The sequence below is a fragment of the Rhinatrema bivittatum genome, chromosome 2 (assembly GCF_901001135.1).
Source record: "Rhinatrema bivittatum chromosome 2, aRhiBiv1.1, whole genome shotgun sequence".
Taxonomy (NCBI): Eukaryota; Metazoa; Chordata; class Amphibia; order Gymnophiona; family Rhinatrematidae; genus Rhinatrema; species Rhinatrema bivittatum.
The window spans coordinates 463,844,467-463,865,445 of NC_042616.1; the positions used below are offsets into that span (position 1 = coordinate 463,844,467).

The following is a 20,979-nucleotide window of genomic DNA, read 5'->3' on the forward strand; positions in this document are numbered from 1 at the left end:
GGAACGTAACGTTTCATACTGGGCTTCGAATAGAACATTCATATCATCATTCTGGATTGCACCAAATTATTTTTGAACAGACTCGCTCATAAGTAATGAAGAAATTACATCCCTGCAAAGGGAACTGCACAAGCACAACTCTTCCCTATCCCATCTAATGAAAAGGATGTGATGAGTGTGTCACCAGTCCTACTTTTATTAGAATCATATCAAGGCTTTTCACAGCCCTGGAGGAAGGGCCTCTCAGCCATCGCCCTATGGCAACAGCAAGTGAACGTGTACTGGCTACCAGAGGGAGCTGGGCGATTCATGGCTCCTGACCAGGAACTGGTGCTATGATGGATGGGCTAGGCGGGAGGGAGGAAAGAGTTAAACATGGGGATAAACCTGGGCAGCTGCATGATGTCAGTTCATGGTGCTGCAGACCCCAGCAGGGGTCCTGCCAACCGAGCTGTCAGCCCAAAGAAACAGGGAAGAACTGCCAGGCCACAAAAATATAAAATAAAAAAAAAAAACAAATATATCAATGGCTTTCAAACAGGACAAAGTACTTGGTTAGGTCTTGTGGGAACAAAATTTGTTGTTATTCAGACAGTGCATACGAAGAATGTTAAACTGGTTAGGCTGCAGGCTGCATGTAAACAGCCTTCGGAAGTATTCATTGCACACTTGCATGTCTGATGCTGCCTTCTGTTCTTTCACCTTGCATGTGGCCTGGCAGCCACTAACTGGCACGGATGCATCAAGAGGGCGATCTACAAAGCCATTTTACTGGGTGAACTGGCTTTTCAGGAAAATGCTCAGCTAAAAGCAAGTGTGGCTTCCACAGTGTAGACTTTCAGCTGGGTTGAAAAGAGGCATTTCCCTGAGCATGTTTAGGCCAGGGGAATAAAACAGGAATGCACATTCAATCTTCAAATGTAGAGGCGCTGTTTTGCACCTGCTTGGCTGCCCACACAAACAGCAGGTGCAAAGCAGACGACTGCATTTAGAGGTGAATTTTAAAAGCTGGACGCATGCCAAAATCAGGAGAGGCGTGCACATGTAGGTGCCTGCGCGACCACCCGATTTTAAAAGCCGCCCACATGCGTGTACAAGTCCCCAGGCACGAATATCTCACATTGGACAAAAAAAGGGGTGGAATGTGGGCATGACCTGGGTGTGGGCTGGGCCAATAGATGTGTATGCAAGCAGCCTCGCGCCTGGGCACACACCCGGGGCCAGTGGCACATAACTTTACTTCTGCTATGGAGGAGGTGTAAGTCTTAATAAAACTATTTCTAGGTATCTGTGAGGGGTTTGAGGTAACTGGGGAGAGTGCAGGCTAAAGAACCAGTGGGGCCTGCAGCACCTAGCTCTAGACTGGACGAACTGGTGAAACTGGTCATGGTGTGGATGCACTCCTGTTATACAATTCCCTCACTTATGTGGTTCAAACCCTACTTATGCTGCTGGGCGCACGCAAGCTTAAAATTAGACGCATATATACGTGAGCCCAGGCTATTTTATAACGTGCATTTCTGGGTGTGCGCCGATGACCATTTGAAAGTTACCGTCCCTGTGTACGCACGTCATGACTGCTGATTCTCAATGGGAAACCAGGGAGCTGGTGCCTACAACGTTTGTGCTAAGAGCGCCTGCGTACATTGCAAATAATCTAGGCTATTCAAAATTCCCCCCCTCCACCCCTCCAACATACCTAATGACCTGTGGCCTTAAAGTCAGAAATGAAGGAGACAGCCTTAGCTGAATCTTGCTTTGCCAACCTAGGAGAGTTCGGCTAATTAAGATTTTCTTGTGCGGCTCTTTCAGAATTTTATAAACCAGGCAAACTTTGAACAATCTCTTTCCTATTCTTCTACACTGTCTATCAAACTGGCCCTTTAAAGTCATACCAGTTTCTCAGGTCTCTCTCTTTTTATTTTTTTTAGTCTTTCTCCTTTTTGAAAACTCAAACTTTAATGGAACTTTTTTTTCTTATGATCTGTACTCCCTGGAGCTCATAACTGCTGCTAAGACTGTCACTTTACTGCTCGGCTGATCCTTTCCTTAGGCTTTATCCAAGGCTGAGGTGCGCCACAACTGGTTGCCACAGCAACCCTTCCTAGGGATCGGCGGAGTGTTTCCCTCTGCTTTCACAGGACTGTTTCTCCACTGCGGCACGGATGCACATTCATTGAAAGGAAGTCAGAAGAACTCTCTTATTTTCATTTTAGGGAAATTAACCTTTTATTTTTTATAGATATACATTCTCTTTGGAAAGGACTTTTCCTAGTTAATGAATTCCCAGCAGGTGTAATGCAGCTCTCTCCTCCACCTTGGCATCTCTGTGCTTGCAAAACAAAACATAAAGTGGATCCATGAAGCACCCAGAAGAGTCTATTTCCTGCAAAGTTCTTTTCTATATTTGTTTCTTAATTCTGAGCCAGTGGCCTGTTTATAAACATCCAGAAAGGAAACAAGGAGAGCAGGACACATCCTCATTTCATTGTAGGTCTGACTCTAGTCTCCCCTTCCAAGGGTGGGTAAATAAACCTCTACTGGAGACTATTTAAAGAAGACATAAAAGCTCTTAAAAAAAAGAAAGAATAAAAAGGGGACCCAATTAGAAGAAAAGGACATCCAAAGGACTTCAAGCAAAATTCCTGCAGCTAGTGCGACAGTTACCCTGATTGAACTAATCACTTGATATTTCACATGCATATTTATCATGGAAATTCATGTTTAAATTTCAGATGCAGTGCTTTACATGTGAAGCTCAAGAAAATGTAAGACAAACTGAAGGGCAGACGTTTACTAATAAACAGAGAAAATACCCTGTGCTGAGGAGGAGGTAGGTGGACATCAAAGAGACAAATATACTGAGCAGCCGCTGAAATACACGTGTGGGGCTCAGTAGTGGCACCACCATGGAGGAAGCTGTGATATAAACAAAAGAGAAGCACACATATCAACACACAGGCATGAAAAATATATCACAGAGTTACGAATGCGCAGCAAACAATTTAGCACTCAGACAATTATTATACATACACTAGATAGGCTCCAGGTTTACTGTCTTCATTTTTCTAGAAGTCTGACTCATAAAAAAAATTATTAATTAGATCAATTTACTGTTTCCTCCAGCAACGATTAACACAATATAGTATTTTGCCTGCAGTGTTACAGCAATTGTGGAAAACCATTTGGCCATGCCTTGCTCTAATTACTAGTAACCCCATGCTCTCCTTTTTTACAATATATCTCTTGACCTTTTCACAACTTTAACCTCAACGCAATAGTTATATTAGCATGAACAAGAGCTGGTGCGTGGTGTTAAATGGAACAAAACTGAAAAAAAGAGATTACAGATTTTCACTGCAATTAACTAGTGATGCTGCAAAATAGCATCTCTAAGTCATGCATTACGCTATAAGTATTTCCTGAGCTATTTTTATCTTATTTAAGATAGATTACTTTGACTGTATTTTATTTGCATAAAAATACCAAGTAGAAGAAATTCAGTGCAAAATTGTATTTGGGGGGGGGGGGGGGGGGGGGGGGGGTGTTACTATAGGAGCAAAGAGATACCACAAGTAAAAATTGTAAAGAGGACTGGCTCACTGGGAGTGGAATGTGCCTGGTTTGATCCCTGAGGCAGGTCTTCCCATTCCCTGGGGTTGGAGATACTGTGGGTTTCTAACATCTGTTTAAACAGGATTTTCTAAACAAGCTCAAATTATTAAGGATTCTTCAACCATATCTTGCAAATTAGGAGGAGGATTTTGAAACGATATGCACGTGAAATAGCACGTATGCATGTATAGGCTATTTTAAAAACCGCAATGTACGCGTGTATATCGGGGACCCAGTGTAAACTTGCATGTGTCAAAAAAAAAAAAAAGGCAGGCCAAGGGTGTTCCGTGGAGGGACCAACATTTATGCACACAAGTTGCTAATTTACAACCTGCCAAAGTGACGCGCGTCTTTTACTTGTGTACGTTTACTCCTGCTCAATATCTGGTATGAGTGATTATAAACATCTTAAAAGTGAAAAAATGACTAGGTAAGGGAACGGGGTGAAAAGGGGAGACTTCAGACTGATGAGCCAGGAGGGTCTTCACGAGCTGCAGTTGGATTGGGCAAACTGGTAATTTCATTCCCGAACATGTTATGAAATCCCCACGAGTAAAATCTATTTGCATATCCCCTTAAAATTCAAAGAACAAAAACATGGGTAAATCATTTGATTACGCTTATCTGGCTAAATTCCAACTTATCTGGCTAAGTAGCGCTTTTAGTTTTATAATTACACAGCTATCTTACAAATCCTGATAAATTGGAAAAGTGCTAATTAGACGGACAAGTAGCGCTTTTCAAATTTATCTGGCAAAGCACCACTACTTAGCCACATAAATCAGAACTTACCCGGATAAGTGGCGCTACTTTTCAGGTAAAGTCCGAACTTGAGTGGCTCGTGGCTTATACATAAGTAAGCATCTGCGCACGCATATATACTCGTATTTTACAACCTACACCTATCACTTACACGCAGGTTATAAAATACAGTAATAAATTCACGTGCGCCCATATACACGTGTATATGGGTGCATGCGAGCAGTTTTGAAAGTTATCCTCTATACCAGTGGTTCTCAACAGGTGTGTCGGGACACACTGGTGAGTTGCGAGGTCCTGGGTGGTGTGTCGCAGGGCCAGCAGGAGGCTGCTCTTTCCTCATCATCTGGGTGAACTGACTTTTCCTTTATCGGGCCTGACAGGAGGCTACTCTCAATCCCTGCTCCTCTTTCTGGCCCAATGGGAGGCTGTTTCCTCCTTCACCCAGATCAGAGAGAGACATTGCCAGCTCCTGTTCTTCTGGGCCCGACAGGACACCAACTTTATTTTCCCCTGCTGGGCCTGGAAGTGATGCTCTCTTCACCTGGTGGGAGCGAGGGAGTGTGGGAGCTGCTGGGTGGGAAAGAGGGGGGAGGGGGTAGGTGGCCAGGGAGGAGGAGAAGGGAGGCAGGGGCAAAGTCGAGCAGGGGAGAGATGGAGCACAGGGAAGAGGATGCAGGTGGGAGTTGGGAGTGCTGGACAGGGATGTGAGTGTGAAGAGATGATTGAAAAGAAGTATTTGGGAGAAGTGAGGGATGATAGGGGTTATGGAGGGGGAGGTGCAGGGTGCAAGATCCAGATGTCAGTTTTGAGAATGTGCATTTCTTCTATCTTTGCACTTAGGTTAGTGTAGGACAAAATGTATTTCTGTTTCTAGTTCTTTGCTTTTGCACTACATGCAGTGTGGCTTTTGTTACGATCCTGCTCGCGAAGCCCAACCCGCGAGCAGGCCCTCCACTCACCGCTGCCGGGATGCCCTGCACCCCGGCCAACACCATCACTGTTGTCGCTCTCTCGCGGCCCAGCCCGACGCCACAGGATGTACTTCGCGCAGGCCAGAGGCCGCCGCCATCTTCTCCATGTGGCCCGAGTGCTGCCACCAGCTGCCCTGCAGTGGGCAAAGCCATCGCAGACATCCTCTCTAAGCAGCAGGAAGCCACTGCCGCTGCCTCCACCCACACAGCCTGAGCGCCGCCACCGGGATCCCCTCTTCGTGGCAGGAAGCCACGTCCAGCCTTGCTCCATTGCGGCTGGGATGCCGCTGACTCTGATCTGCCTCCGGGCTCCTCTAGGCGCCAGCAGTGGGAAAAGCCCGCGGCCCGTCCGGATGATATCATCAGTCCTTGCCCTAGTCCAGCCCTATAAAAAGGGCTCAGCTTCACTTTCTCGGGGACTTCGAATCAATAGAGGGAATTTGTGTTGCTGTTGTTGAGAAGACACCAGAATCAGAATATCTTTTTTGTATGGTGAGTTGTATGGGGAAATGTCCTAGTTCTGCCCTGCACCTATTGCTGGGGATTTATTTATTTAAAACTCTTATATTCTGCAACCTCCAGGCAACTGTTAAATTGTTAAATTGTTAAATGTTTCAATGTAAATCGCCATCGAGGCGACAGTTTCTTTCTTGTAAACCGGTGTGATATGTATACTTTACAGGAACATCGGTATATAAAAATTAAAAATAAATAAATAAATAAACTGTTCGGCATGGATTATAACAAAACAATCAAAATATAAAACAGTGTTACAAATTATAAAAGTTAACATTTAAGACATTACAAACAGAGGGTTCCTGAGGATGCAGAATATGTTTACAATTAGCTCCATGATGTTCATCTGTTCATTGTGTCACACATGTGAGCATCCTCTGCAGGGTGTGTCCCGATAGAAAAAAGGTTGAGAACCACTGCTCTATAAGAACATAAGATTTGCCATACTGGGTCAGACAGAGGGTCCATCAAGCTCAGTATCCTGTTTTCAACAGTGGCCAATTCAGGTTACAAGTGCCCAGCAGGATCCCAAATAGTACACAGATCCCATGCTGCTAATGTCCAGGGATAAATAATGCCTTTTCCAGAGTCTGTCTGGTTAATAACAGTTTATGGACTTCTCCAGAAATTTTTCTAAACCTGCTTAGCAGAGTTGCTTACTTGTAACAGGTGTTCTCACAGGACAGCAGGATGTTAGTCCTCACATATGGGTGACATCATCAGGATGGAGCCCAATCACAGAACACTTTTGTCAAAGTTTCTAGAACTTTGACTGGCACCTACTAGGCATGCCCAGCATGGCACTAACCCTGCATCCAGCAGGGGTCCTCCTTCAGTCTTGTGTACAGCAAGAAGTACGTGCGAAAAATAAAATAAATTGCAAGTGAACCAAACTCCGTGGGGTGGCGGGCGGGTTTCGTGAGGACTAACATCCTGCTGTCCTGTGAGAACACCTGTCAAGGGTAAGCAACTCTGCTTTCTCACAGGACAAGCAGGATGGTAGTTCTCACATATGGGTGAGTAGCGAGCTGAGGATGCCTAATTAATGCACCAAATGCACCCAAAGACGTGCAACAGACACAACAACAGGGGTGGATTTGGGAAGGAGGGCATCCTGAAAACCCTGAACGGGTCGCTGGTAGGATGTTGGGTGGTTAAGCTGAGAAGAAGTTGCATAGGATAGACTGGCCAAAAATGGAATCTTGCCTGCCAGCCTTATCCAAGCAATAATGGGCTGCGAAGTTATGGAAAGAGCTCGAGGTCGCAGCCTTACAAATATCAATAAGTGGCACCGAACGAAGTTGTGCCACTGAGGTTGCCACGGCCCTAACAGAGTGTGCTTTCACACGGTCTTGTAACGGGAATGCCTGCTTGCTGGTAGCAAAAGGAGATACAGTCCGCCAACCAGGAGGAAAGGGTCTGTTTTCCCACTGGATTTCCCAATTTGATGTTATCGAAAGAAACAAATAATTGAGAGGACTTCCTGTGGGCTGACGTACACGCCAGATAAAAGGCTAGGGCACATTTGCAGTCCAGGGAATGTAGAGCCTGTTCTCCTGGCTTGAATGGGGCCTTGGAAAGAAAGTAGGTAAGATGATAGATTGATTAAGATGAAATTCCGACACTACCTTAGGTAAAAACTTAGGGTGTGTACGGCGGACCACTCTGTCATGTAGAATTGTAGTGTAAGGCGGGTAGGTGATTAATGCCTGTAACTCACTAACTCTGTGAGCGGATGTTATAGCGAGAAGAAAAATCACTTTCCAGGTGAGATAGCGGAGATCGCAGGAGTGGAGAGGCTCAACGGAGGTTTCATGAGCAGTCCTAAGACCACGTTAAGGTCCCAAGCGGGGACATGAAATAATAAACAATAAATTAAAAAAAAAAAAAAAAAAAAGGTCCCAAGCGGGGGAAAGAGGGTGCAATGTAGGTTTCAGGTGGAGCAAACCTTTCATGAAGCGTGTGACTAAGGGTTGTGTCGAAATAGAGACATCTCCCACGCCGTTGTGGAAAGCGGCTACCACACAGACATGCACCCTTACAGAGGAAGTTTTCAGGCCTGATGCTGACTGATGCCAGAGATAGTCCAGAAACTTCGCAGTGGAACAAGAGAAGGGGGTCTATGGGCATGGACGTGCACCAGACCGTAAACCTTTTCCACTTAGAACGATAAATGCATCTCATGGAAGGCTTTCATGAAGCTACCAGGACTCGGGATACCAACTCCGAAAGATTAAGAGGTTGGAGTATTAACCTTTTAACATCCAGACCACTAGGGATAGGGCCTGGAGGTTGGGGTGGCATAGGCACCCGTTGTTCTGAGTTATCAGAAGCGGATCCTCCCCTAGAGGGATGCGCCGGCGAACTGATAGGTCCTGGAGGATTGGGAACCAGACTTGGCGTGGCCAGTGAGGGGCTATCAGAATCATTAAGCCCTTGTCCCTTCGTAACTTCACGAGAGTCTTTGATATGAGTGGAAGTGGAGGGTATGCGTAGAGGAGACCGCTGGACCACGAGAGGGCGAAAGCGTCCCTCGGCTGTGAGTGGCGGCTGCGAGTGAGCGAACAGAAGTTCTCTACTTTGCGGTTGTGGATGGATGCAAAGAGGTCTATTTTTGGATACATCCAACTTTGGAAGATTGCGTCTGCTACCATGGGGCTGAGACCATTCATGCGGTTGGAAGGTTTGACAACTTGTCCGCTAGAACATTGTCCACGCCCGCCAAGTAGGTTGCTCTGAGGTACATCAAGTGAGAAAGAGCCTACGCCCATATCTGTGCAGCTTCCTGACACAGAAAGTAGGAGCCCGTTCCCCCTTGCTTGTTGATTTACCACATCACCACCTGGTTGTCAGTCTGAATCAAGATGGCCTTGTTTGAAAGGCAATCCTGAAAGACTCTGAGGGCATATCTGATTGTACGAAGCTCCAGGAAATTTATCTGATGTTTGGCTTCCTCTGGAGACCAGGTTCCCCGAGTTGCAGTCTGTTGACATGAGCACCCCAACCTAGTTTGGGGGCATCCATTGTCAGGATAATTTGAGGTTCTGGAATTTGAAAGGGAAGGCCTTGAAGAAGATTGGAGAGCCGCATCCACCAGGCCACAGGCGGAGCTGCTTGGTAACGTAGACAATGCAGGACATTGAATGATAAGCCTGAGTCCACTGGGACTTCAGAGTCCATTGCAGGACTCTCATGGCGAGACATGCAATTGGAGTGACATGTAGAGAGGATGCCATGTGACCCAACAAAATGAGGAAATGACGAGCTGTCGTGTAATCTCGATCCTGGAGGCATTGCGCTAGGGACATGAGAGTACGAGCTCAATCCTGAGAGAGGAATGCTTTCGCCTGCATGGTGTCCAGGTTGGACCCTATGAAGGATAGGGCTTGAGATGGAACTAGGCTGGACTTGGGATAGTTGATCAGAAACCTGAGAGACAGCAATGTATGGGGAGTTAGACGTAAGGAGGCTAGTGCGTCCTTTTGAGTTGGAGCCCTTATCAGCCAATCGTCGAGATAAGGGTAGGCATGGACGCCTTGACACCTCAGGTAGGCTGCGACCACTACGAGGCACTTGGTTAAGACTCAAGGTATGGCTGCTAGTCCGAATGGCAGTACTTGGTACTGGAAGTGCCGGGGGCCGACTAGGAATCAAAGGAATTTGTGGTGAGACGGAGTGATCGAGATGTGTGTGTACGCATCCTGAAGATCCAGAGAGCAAAGCCAATCTCCTCTTTGTAGAAGAGGAAGTAGAGAGCCCAAGGTTACCATCCTGAACTTTTCCTTCTACAGAATGCCTCCTAATTTTTTTGGAATGAGGAAATACTGGGAATAGAATCCCTGCCCCTGCTGGGAAAGAGGCACTGGTTCTATCGCCCGGGACTTCAGGAGGGTTGAAACCTCCTCCTCCAGAACAGATGAGTGGATGGATGATCGCCACGTCAGCCGAGGTGGGGAGTCCACTGGTACAGTCAGGAAGTTGAGGTGGCAACCTTGAGCCAGTACCCACTGATCTGAAGTGATCGTGTGCCATATGGTGGTGAAGTGGCACAACCGACCGCCGACAGGTATGGACGGTAGAGGAGGTTGGCTTATGCTCTCCAGCGAGGAGTCAAAATCTAGCAGCTGGGCCCAGTGGAGATGCTGGCTGAGTTTTTTTGAGGCCTGGATAGTCTGGCCTGACCTTTCTGGTAAGGTCTGGAGGGGCCACCTCGAGTAGCAGGAGGATAATATCTCCGTGGCTTGAAGGACGGCCGCTTAAGAGTTTCTTTGGAATGTCCTTTTAGAGGTGGGCGGGAAATCAGAAGGCACCGATGAAAGCTGGCGTAGCGTCTCGTGGTAGTCTTTAAGTTGTGCTGTCTCCTGGATTTTGTCCCCGAAGAGATTATCTCCAGCGAAGGGCAGGTCAGCCAACCGGTCCTATACTTCTGGTCTTAAGTCAAAGGACTTCAGCCAGGCCCATCTTTGTGCACTAATCCCCGCTGCGGACACTCTGGAAGCAGTGTCAAAAATGTCATAGGCAGTGTGGACCTCATGCTTGCCAGCATCTAGACTCTTCTGAGCCAGGGCACTGAGTTGATCCTGAAACTGGTCGGGTAAAGACTCAGAAAATTCCTGGATCTTTTTAAATAGGTCCTTGTTATACTGGGTCATGTATAACTGGAAGGAAGCAATGCGAGAAATAAGCATTGAGCCATGGAAAACACGACGGCCAAACACATCTAGGGACCTCTGTTCTTTCTCTGGAGGTATGAAAGAATGAGGCTTAGAACGTCGTGCCTTTTTCTGGGCTGACTCTACAACCACAGAATGGTGATCCAGCAGTGGTTTTTGGAAACGAGGGGCTGTCTTGTACCAGGTAGGTGGCATCTGTTTTTCAATTCACCGGTGGTACAGAGCCTGGATGCTCCCAATTCCTCTTCAGCAAGTCCAGGAGGACTTCATGCGAATATATAAACCGCCAAGACAACTCCACTCTATGAACAAATGTATGTTAGAAATTCCCTCAGTCAGAATAGTAAGCCTAGCTTTAATTCGGAAAAGGGCCTTCTCCATAGCAGGTCTGACCCTGTAGAACTCTCTTCCTGAACAAATTCGATCGACAGCAAATTCCAAAGATTTTAAGAAAACACTGAAAACTTATCTGTTTAATAGTGCTTATAATACATAATAACCGCAGTTATATACCACTACGATTATATCATTAATAGAATTAAAATTCTAATGTATGTATTTTAATTGTATCTTAATTCTTTTCTTTTTGTCATAAATTATGTTTGTATTTTTGTAAACCGCCTATATGGGCATACATATGCCTTATTGTGCGGTATATAAAAAATGTAAATAAAATAAATAAATAAAAATGATCTCCTTGGGTGCATCTACGAATTGGAGCACTTCCAGCATCTTATGTCTGGAGTCCTCTTCCATCTGAAGTTGGAATGGTATGGCTTCAGACATTTCCTTTATAAAATTAATAAAGGACAGGTCCTCTGGGGGAGAACTTTTTCTCTCCTCAGGGGGAGATGGCTCTGAAGGTAGATCATCAGAATCCTGGGAAGAATCATCGGTCCAAGGATCATGAGGTTGATCACATGCTCCCATAGGATCTCCAGAGGAAAGTAATGGTGCTATTCCTGAAGGATCAGGCCTAGGCACCGATGGCATCGATGGTGGCACCAAGGGCATTGATGGAGGCACCGATTGAGGACGATGAGGTATCGATGGTACTGGTGATATTGATGGGCGAGTCGGTGGCAAGATCCCAGACGGTCCGGGCATAGGTTCCGGCCTCTGTTTTTCCTCGTTGTCTGATGAGAAGGAATTGGGGTGGAAGGACACCAATCAATGCATCCAGCCTGCTGAGTAGCGGTACGAGCGCGTGGGAATCGGGACAGCGACTGGGGCTGGCATCGGTACCAGCGGCGATGGAGGCTGAAAGCCCTGCAGTGACTTTCCGATGGCCTCTTCGATCATCCGATCCAATTCGTCACGGAAGCCTGGGGCGTGTAACCCCAGCTCCGGAGTAGGAGGCAGCACTGGCGTAGCCGGAGGGGCCACCAGTGAACGTGGAGTCATGGCTCCCAGCACCATTGAAGGTACGGAATGCCTCTGTGACCCAGTTGCAGAGGAGGGTGGGGCCTTCTCTGGACGGGATTTCTTTGTCAGTGACTCTGTTGACGCCGATGCTGAGGGCTTGCCTGGATCAGTGGAATGAGCCTTCCAATGACTGTGTCGACGCTTTTCACGATGTTCTCCTCGGTCCTTCTCCGGAGCTGAAGAAGAAGTCGATGCCTTCTGAGTAGTTGGTGCCGGGTGGACAGCACCGGTGTCCCGCTGCTGGCGAGAGGTCGTTGGCACCGGCTCATACGATGTCGAAGCGCTCGATGGAGTCGGTGGCTTTGCCTGAAAAAGAAACTCCATCTTCTGAGTGGGCCTTAGGGCCCTTCGGTGTCATTTGGTGCAAGTTAAGATGCCATGGTCCGACCCCAAACACAACACACAGACCCTATGTGAGTCTGTGATGGACATTGTCAGAGGACAATCAGGGCACCGACGAAAACCCGACGCCATGGCTTCGACAAAAATTTAGCTGCGATGCAGTCGATGGACGGTAGGTCCCGAAGGTGACAGGAATCGACCGCAAATGAGGGTAAAGCCTTACCTTACGACCGCAGACTACGGAATCAATAGGGGGACCCCTATGGGGTAGAATGTTTTTGAAATTTTGGAAATAAGTTCCATGAGGAAAATTCCTGTCAGGAATCTCAAGAGAGCTCCTTAACCCGCATGGCTACTGCTGTGCGGAAAAAAAGAGACTGAAGGGGGACCCCTGCTGGATGCAGGGTTAGTGCCATGCTGGGCATGCCCAGTAGGTGCCAGTCAAAGTTCTAGAAACTTTGACAAGTGTTCCATGATTTGGCTCCATCCTGATGATGTCACCCATATGTGAGGACTACCATCCTGCTTGTCCTGTGAGAATACACACACCTATATGAGGTGTCTTTACCACATCCTCCAGCAATGAATTCCAGAGCTTAATTATAAATTGAGTGAAAAATAATTTTCTGTAATTTGTTTTAAAGGAGCTATTTACTGATTTCATGGAGCATCCCCTAGTTTTTGTATTATTTGACAGAGTAAATAACAGATCCGAATTTACCTATTCTATTCTGTTCAAGATTTTATAGACCTCTATGATATCCCCACTCTGCCGTCTCTTCTCCAAGCTGAACAGCCCTAACCTATTTAGCCTTTCCTCAAAGGGAGGTCATTCATAAGACATAAGAACATGCCATATTGGGTCAGACCAAGGGTCCGTCAAGCCCAGCATCCTGTTTCCAACAGTGGCCAATCCAGGCCACAAGAACCTGGCAAGTTCCTAAAAACTAAGTCTATCCCATGTTACTGTTGTTAGTAATAGCAGTGGCTATTTTCTAAGTCAACTTAATTAATAGCAGGTAATGGACTTCTCCTCCAAGAACTTATCCAATCCTTTTTTAAACCCAGCTACACTAACTGCACTAACCATATCCCCGGCAACAAATTCCAGAGTTTAATTGTGCGTTGAGTAAAAAAGAACTTTCTCCGATTAGTTTTAAATGTGCCCCATGCTAACTTCATGGAGTGCCCCCTAGTCCTTCTATTATCCGAAAGAGTAAATAACCGATTCACATTTACCCATTCTAGAACTCTCATGATTTTAAACACCTCTATCATATCCCCACCTCAGCCGTCTTTTCTCCAAGCTGAAAAGTCCTAACCTCTTTGGTCTTTCCTCATAGGGGAGCTGTTCCATCCCCTTTATCATTTTGGTCACCCTTCTCTGTACCTTCTCCATCGCAACTATATCTTTTTTGAGATGCGGCGCCCAGAACTATACACAGTATTCAAGGTGCGGTCTCACCATGGAGCGATACAGAGGCATTATGACATTTCCCCAATATCAGTTTGGTCACCCTTCTTTGAACTTTTTCTAGTTTAGCTATATCTTTTTTGAGATGCAGCGACAAGAACTGCACACAGTATTCTAGATGTGGTCTCACCATGGAGAAAATACAAAGGTATTATGACATTTTCCATTTTATTCTTTACTCTTTCCCTAATAATTTCTAACATTCTATTTGCTTTTTTTGACCACCCGCCACACATTGAACCGAGGATTTCAAAGTATTGTCCATGATGAATCCCAGTTCTTTTTCCTGGGTTGTAACTCCTAATATAGAACCTAATATTATTTAACTACAGTGTGGATTACTTTTCCCTATCAGCATCATTTTCGACTTGCCCACATTCAATTTCATCTGCCATTTGAATGCCCAATTTCCCAAGCTCTCAGGTCTTCTCGCAATCCGCTTGTGATTTCACTACTCAGAATCATTTTCTGTCATCTGTAAATTTGATCGCCTCACTTGTCATTCCCTTTTCCAGATCATTTTTAAATATACTAAAAAGCACCAATCCTAGTAAAGATCCCTGAGGCACTCCACTATTTACCTTTCTTCACCATTTATTCCTACTCTCTGTTTCCTATCTTTTAACCAGTTTGCAATCCACAATAGGACATTGCCTCCCATCCCATGACTTTTTATTTTTCTCAGGAGTCTCTAATGGGGGACTTTGTCAAACATCTTCTGAAAATCCAGATACATTATATCCACTGGATCACCATTATCCACGTTTATTAACCCCTTCAAAAAAATGTAGTTGATTGATGAGAAAAGACTTCCCTTGTACATAAATCCATGCTGGCTCATTTAATCATGTCTTTCTATATGTTCTGTGATTTATTTTTTAGAATAGTTTTCTACAATTTTTCCCAGCACTGAAGTCAGGCTCACCAGTCTATAGTTTTCCAGATCATCCCTGGTACCCTTTCTAAAGATCAGGCATCACATTATCCACCTTACAATCTTCAGGTACAATAGACAATTTTAATAATAGATTACAAATTACTAGTAAAATCTGCAGTTTCATTTTTTAAATATTTCAGAACTCTGGGGTATAAACTATCTGGTCCAGGTGATTTGCTATTCTTTGATTGTCAGCCTGTCTTATTAGATCATCCAGGTTCACCGTGATTTGTTTCAGTTCTATCGAACTGTGACCATTAAATATATTTTCCGGCATAGTAATCTCTGCAACATCCTCTTCAGTAAACATGGATGCTATGGCTTTGACTTCCCTCTGTGCCCCTTTAATTCCTTGATCATCTAATGGTTCAACCGAGTCCCTCACAGGTTTCATGCTACGGATATATTTTAAAAAGTTTTTATTATGAGTTTTGCCTTTATGGCTTGCTTCTTTTCAAATTGTCTTTTTGCTTGCTTCATCAATGTTTTATATCAAACTTGCTAGTGCTTATGCTTTTTCCTATTTTCTTCAGTTGGATCCTTTTTCCAGTTTTTGACAGAAGTTCATTTGACTAAATTAGCCACTTTCACCTTACCTTTTAACCATGCTGGCAGTCATTTTGTTTCCTTTCACCTTTTCTAAAGCATGGAATATATCTGGTCTGGGCTTCAAAGATGGTATTTTTAACAACATCCATGTCTGATGTAAACTCTTTACCATTGTAGCTGCACTTTTCAGTTTTTTTCTAACTATTTTCCCTATTTTATCAGTCTCCCTTTTGAAAGTTTAATGCTAGAGTAGTAGATTTTATTAATGTCCTTCCTACATTATATGATCACCTTTGCCAAGCGACCCCACCATCATTACCTCTTGTACCAAATCCGCATTCCACTAAGAATTAGGTTTAAAATTGTTCCATCTCTCGTCGGTTCCTCGACCAGCTGCTCCATGAAGCAGTCATTTATTTAATCTAGAAAATTTACCTCCCTAGCATGTCCTGATGTGACATTTACCCAGTTTAATATTGGGGTAACTGAAATATCCCATTATTATTGTGCTGCCAAATTTATTAGCTTCCATAATTTCAATTAGCATTTCATCATCAGTCTGTTCATTTTGGCCAGGTGGACGGTAATATACCCCTAGTGCTATACTCTTCCCCATCACACATGGAAGATTCTTCTGTGCACTTAGTCTCCCCTAATATATAGCTCTACATGCCTCCAAATGAAGCCACTCTACCATTGTGATATAACTTATACTCTGGTATAGTACTGTCCCATCAGTTATCCTCCTTCCACCTGGTCTCTACGATGCCAATTAAGTCTATATCTTAATTCACTGCTATACATTCTAACTCTCCCGTCTTACTTTTTAGGATTCTGGCATTAGGGTACAGACATTTCAAGGTGTGTTTTTTTATTTGAATACACAACCTTCTTAGGAGTTGACAGGGATAATTTGGAATCTTTTAACTCAATATATTCTTTACTTATAGGCAAATGGCCTACCTATGCTTTATTGGAACCTCTCTAACAGGATGCTATAACTCCCCTATTATTTTAGTATCCTTTGAAGATGCCTCCCTCTGAATCATATGCTGCTGAGTGACTGTTGGCTTTTCCCCATGCTCAATTTTCTTTTTAAAGGTTAATGCCAGCAACTTGGATCCATTCTGGTAAAGATGAAGCCCATCCTTTCAGAATAGGCTTTTGATGATCGCTTCCAGACTGGACTTGGGAGTATGTCTCTGAAGCTCTCCTATATACTGTATATACCTTCAGCTCCTCTAGGTCTGCCATTAACCTCCAGAGATCGGACTCATTCTCTGAGAGCCAGTAGCTCTTTGCACTGGGCGCACATATACAACTTCTCACCAACTGGTAAGTAATCATATCTGACACTCAATGCAAAAGACTGGAAGGTCTACATTTCGCTGCTGGACTGCTGCCTGCATCTTAATATTACTGTGTTCTTAGTTAATTTAGGTTGATAAGGGAGTAAAGATGTGTAAACTAAAGTTCTTAACATTAAATATACCACATAAATGTAAATTTAGCAAAGGCCTGTAAGGTGAAAATTAATCTATTGATAATGGCTAGATCACATCCTTGTTTTAGATAAATCCCAGATTGATTTTTGGTGTGAAAATATCTATTGTCCTCTTAAATGGGAAAAGAGTCTATAAATCAGTGAGGTGGCTAAGTAAGACACATTTAGAATTACTTACCTTTCTTTTCTTTTTTATCAAGCACACATGCTTAGAATTACCTCTCAAAACACATTTTTCTACATACCTAATATTGTCCAGCTAATAATTTGATTTAGTAATGGCAATCCCTGTTTGTGATCCAGACTGACATGGGTACTATGCACAGTATAGATTGACAGTACTGGGGTTAGCATCTGAAAGAAAAAGAAAAACTTGGAGTTTGGTGGCTGTAAATGCACAAGTGTTAATAAAACAAATCAAACAATGGAGCCCATCGCCTCAGTGGTGCTGATGCCTAAAGCAGAAAATATCTAAAATCATGCCACTTATAACATTTATTAACAAAGTTCAGCAACTTTAGGGCATCAGTTTTGGAAGCATATACCCTCTAAAGAGAAGCAAAGCACAGAATGTACCTGCACATATTTAATCGCAGATAAAACTATTATTGGATCTGTCAAGTTTTACTCTACTAGACAGCTGTGGATTAGTATACATGGCTGTTTTCTATTATTCACTGTCCTTTGAAGAAGCTCGTCTTCATGAAGCATTCAATTCAAATTGTTGAACTCCGCTAAAAAAAAAAAGTTTGCAAATGGAGTTATTTTTGATATTTTGGAATTAATAAGAAACACTAGAGATTTAATTTCAGCTCTCATCCACCTAAAAGCAACTAATTCAAATACAGTAGAATCGATGATAGCAGTAGAAAATGCAATTATCAAAACTAAATCTTAAAAACTACAATACCATTATAAGCACATGTAGCACTCTTCTCTTTTAAAGCTGTGTTTGATCTTTTGTTTGTTCAACTTTAATAGTCAGGTACTTCCCTAATAGAAGAGCTGATGTATTAAACTGTGTTCACATTGGCTGTTAACATGTGCAACCATGGTGTTAATTGTGTGTATTAATGGCCTATGTTAATGAGATGCAGATGAGGCCAGTGCCTACATGTGGATGGTAATACAAAAATGTAACTACACCTCCTCAAGGTATAATTAAGTGTCTTGCATTAATGTGTATGATGCATTTTAAATCATTTCATCAAAGTTATCATGGCATTTACCAGGTCGAGCTCTTAGAGCATCCCAGGGGCGCATTTGGAATTCTCATATAGATGGAAATTTAGATCTAGTAGGCACTCTAAACATGCTTTTACAGCAGCAGGCCCTCTGGCCTGGAATAATTTATCAATGTTGGTTAGAAACAAATTGAGTTATACAAAATTTTGTAATCTACTTAAGGCCCATGTGTTTTCTTCCTGGTTTTCAGAGGAGGGGGTCAGTTAAGATGATTTAGGGTTGGCTTTTGATACTGTGGAGAATTGGGATTATGTTTTGAGGAGTAGTGGGGTCTTGGGTGGGGTGGCAATGGCGGTTCGTGGTTTGTACTTGTAATATTGTACTGTTAGTAACTGGTTTTATGTTGGATTTTATTATGTATATTAAATTTGTAAAATCGCTTTTATTGTAAATGTTACTGGTTATGTGGTATATACATTTTTAAACAAACAACACACTGCCATGTGGGGTCAGATAAAGGTCCATGGAGCCCAGCATCCTGTCTCTGTTGGTGGCCAATCCAGGTCACAAGTACCTGGCAGATCCCATAAAGTAGATCTGTTTCCTGTTACTCACTCCCAGGGCCAGCAGTAGGCTTTCTTTAGTTTACCTGGCTAATAATGTGTTATGGACTTTTCCTCCAGAAACTTATCCAACCTCTTTTAAACCCCACTATCCTAGTCACCTTGACCATGTCTTCTGGCCACAGGTTCCGCAGCTTGATTGTGTGCCGCACGAAAATGTGCTATGATTTGTTTTAAATCTGCTGCTTGTTAGTTTCATGGAGTGCCTCTTGTTTTAGTGTTTTTTTTAACAGGTAAATAATAGCCATTTATTTATCCATTTCACCTCACTCATGATTTCATAAACTTCTAGCTCCTCTCTTAGCCATCTCTTGTCCAATTTGAAAAGCCTTAGCCTGTGTAACCTCTTACACTATATAATTTTTGTTGACCTCCTCTGTACTTTTTCTAGTTTTGCCATGTCATTTTTTAGATAGGGCAACCGGAACTGCCCACAATATTCAAGGTGCAGTCATACTATAGCTCGATATAGAAGCATTATGATATTCTGTTTTGTTCATCATTCCATTTCAAATCATTCACTACATCCTATTTGCTTTTTTGACTGCCGCCATACACTGAGCTGAGGATTTAAACATACTGTCCACAAGGTTTCCAAGGTCCTTTCCTGGCTCATGATGCCTAATACAGATCCTAGCATTGTGTAATTCGAGTTGGGATCATTTTTCGGCTATACAATTTTAACGAGAGTATTTTTTGCTGTACTCATAGATAAGCTATTGTGCATGCTTTTGCATCTCATTACCTTATTAGCATAGCTTTTGCATTAACTACTACTATAAAATAGTTCACGTATGTTAACTGCTTGAGATCGATAATGCAGGTATTAATACATTATCTAGTACATTGGCCCCATAGTGATGATGACTTTTGTCATAGGCATATAATGGCAGAAATATGTTTAAAAATAGAAGCCAAGAATCAAAGAACAAGGGGGAAAAACCAGACAGCTGAGTTCTTTGTTCCTTTTAGTTTACTGGTTTAGTAATGGCATATTGTAACTCATAAAAATATTCATATAGCAACTACCACTCTGTTTTCTTGGAAGAGTGCATTGGAAATTGATTAGCCTCATGTTATAATGACAATTCAGAATGTGCTCTTGTTCTGTTTTACAGGACTATACATTTGAACCACAGGATGAGAAAGCAGCTGTCTGAGCATCAGAAGTGGTGGCATCAAGAAGTCTCACATGTGGACACAGCATTCTGAGTTAATTCTACCATTCATTTTCTATGTATTATTCGTGATCCTCTTGAAGTAATGCTATTGTGAATATGTAAAATTAATACACACTCCCTCCCCACAGTACTCACATTGTATACGGGGAAAATGATTTTCAAACGTGTAATTTGTTTTTTTTAAATCTTCACAGAGTTGTGAATTGGATATTTTGCAAATTTTTTTTTGCAAAAGGAGCCAATGCTTGAAAAAACCATACAAATTACTGACATTTTGTTGATTTTGTGATTTTTTTTTTTGCCCCTTTTTCAAAAATATTTTACAGTTTAATACATATGCCTGTCATATGTCAAACAGAAGGCCACAAAGGCTTTGTGGAACTTAATGTCTTCCTAATGAGATCTGAGTCTCTGGGGCATCCCAATTATGTTTAAATAAATGTCATGGGGGTGCCTGGTTGGGATTAAGATACACCCTCACAGGTGCAGAGCAGGACTGCAGGACTGGACAATGACTGCTATACTGCTTAGCCAGCCCCTTCATCTGTAGATTGAACCCTTAGGTTCTGGGGCCAGTAGGACTTGGCTTTGGTGGAGGAACATCATGGCTGGAAACTGGGCTGGTCTTCTGCCTAGCCAGCCTCCTCCCCCGCAGTTTGAGCCCTTGGGTTCTGGGGACTAGTAGGGCTTAACTGGACAAGGTGGGACAGGCAAGGCAGGCACAAGCTGGAACTGAAATCAGACACAGGCTGGATGCTGCAGGCAGAGAGAGGGTGGAAGCAGAAGTCTGGGTATTGGAACAAACAGGGAGCTGAGGACTGGATACTGGAACAGGTTGGACAGACTGGACAGGATATTAAGCAGGGACTGGGAATAGATATAGACTGGGGCAAGGCAACAGCAAGTTAGGGAATGGATACTAAGACCTGAACAGGGCAGGGCTGGACAAGACAGACCAGTACAGGACCAGACAAGACAACACAGAACAAAGAACACTAAGGCCCGAAGGCAGCAATACAGAAGGCCCATAGGCTACTAGGTGAGGAGAGGCTTAAGTAAACTGCAGAACAAGGTCTAAGGTAAGAGCAGTCCTGGAGGCCACAAAGTGAGGTAAGGCCTAGATAGGTCACAAGACAAAGAGCAAGATACAAGAAGGCCCAGAGGCCACAAAGCATTGGGCAAGATGAGAGCAGCCAGGTCAGAGAGCCAAGGGTGACTCCAT

At 43.7% G+C, this 20,979-nt stretch overlaps 1 protein-coding gene across 1 annotated transcript in view; it reads right to left on the minus strand.

Annotated features, from left to right (window-relative positions):
- PIGN (phosphatidylinositol glycan anchor biosynthesis class N) overlaps window positions 1-20,979 on the minus strand; it is a 535,187-nt gene that overhangs the window by 73,535 nt on the left and 440,673 nt on the right. Inside the window, 2 exon segments of the mRNA XM_029590493.1 lie at window positions 2,817-2,919; window positions 17,014-17,122. Of these exon segments, the coding sequence (XP_029446353.1) occupies window positions 2,817-2,919; window positions 17,014-17,122 (212 nt within the window).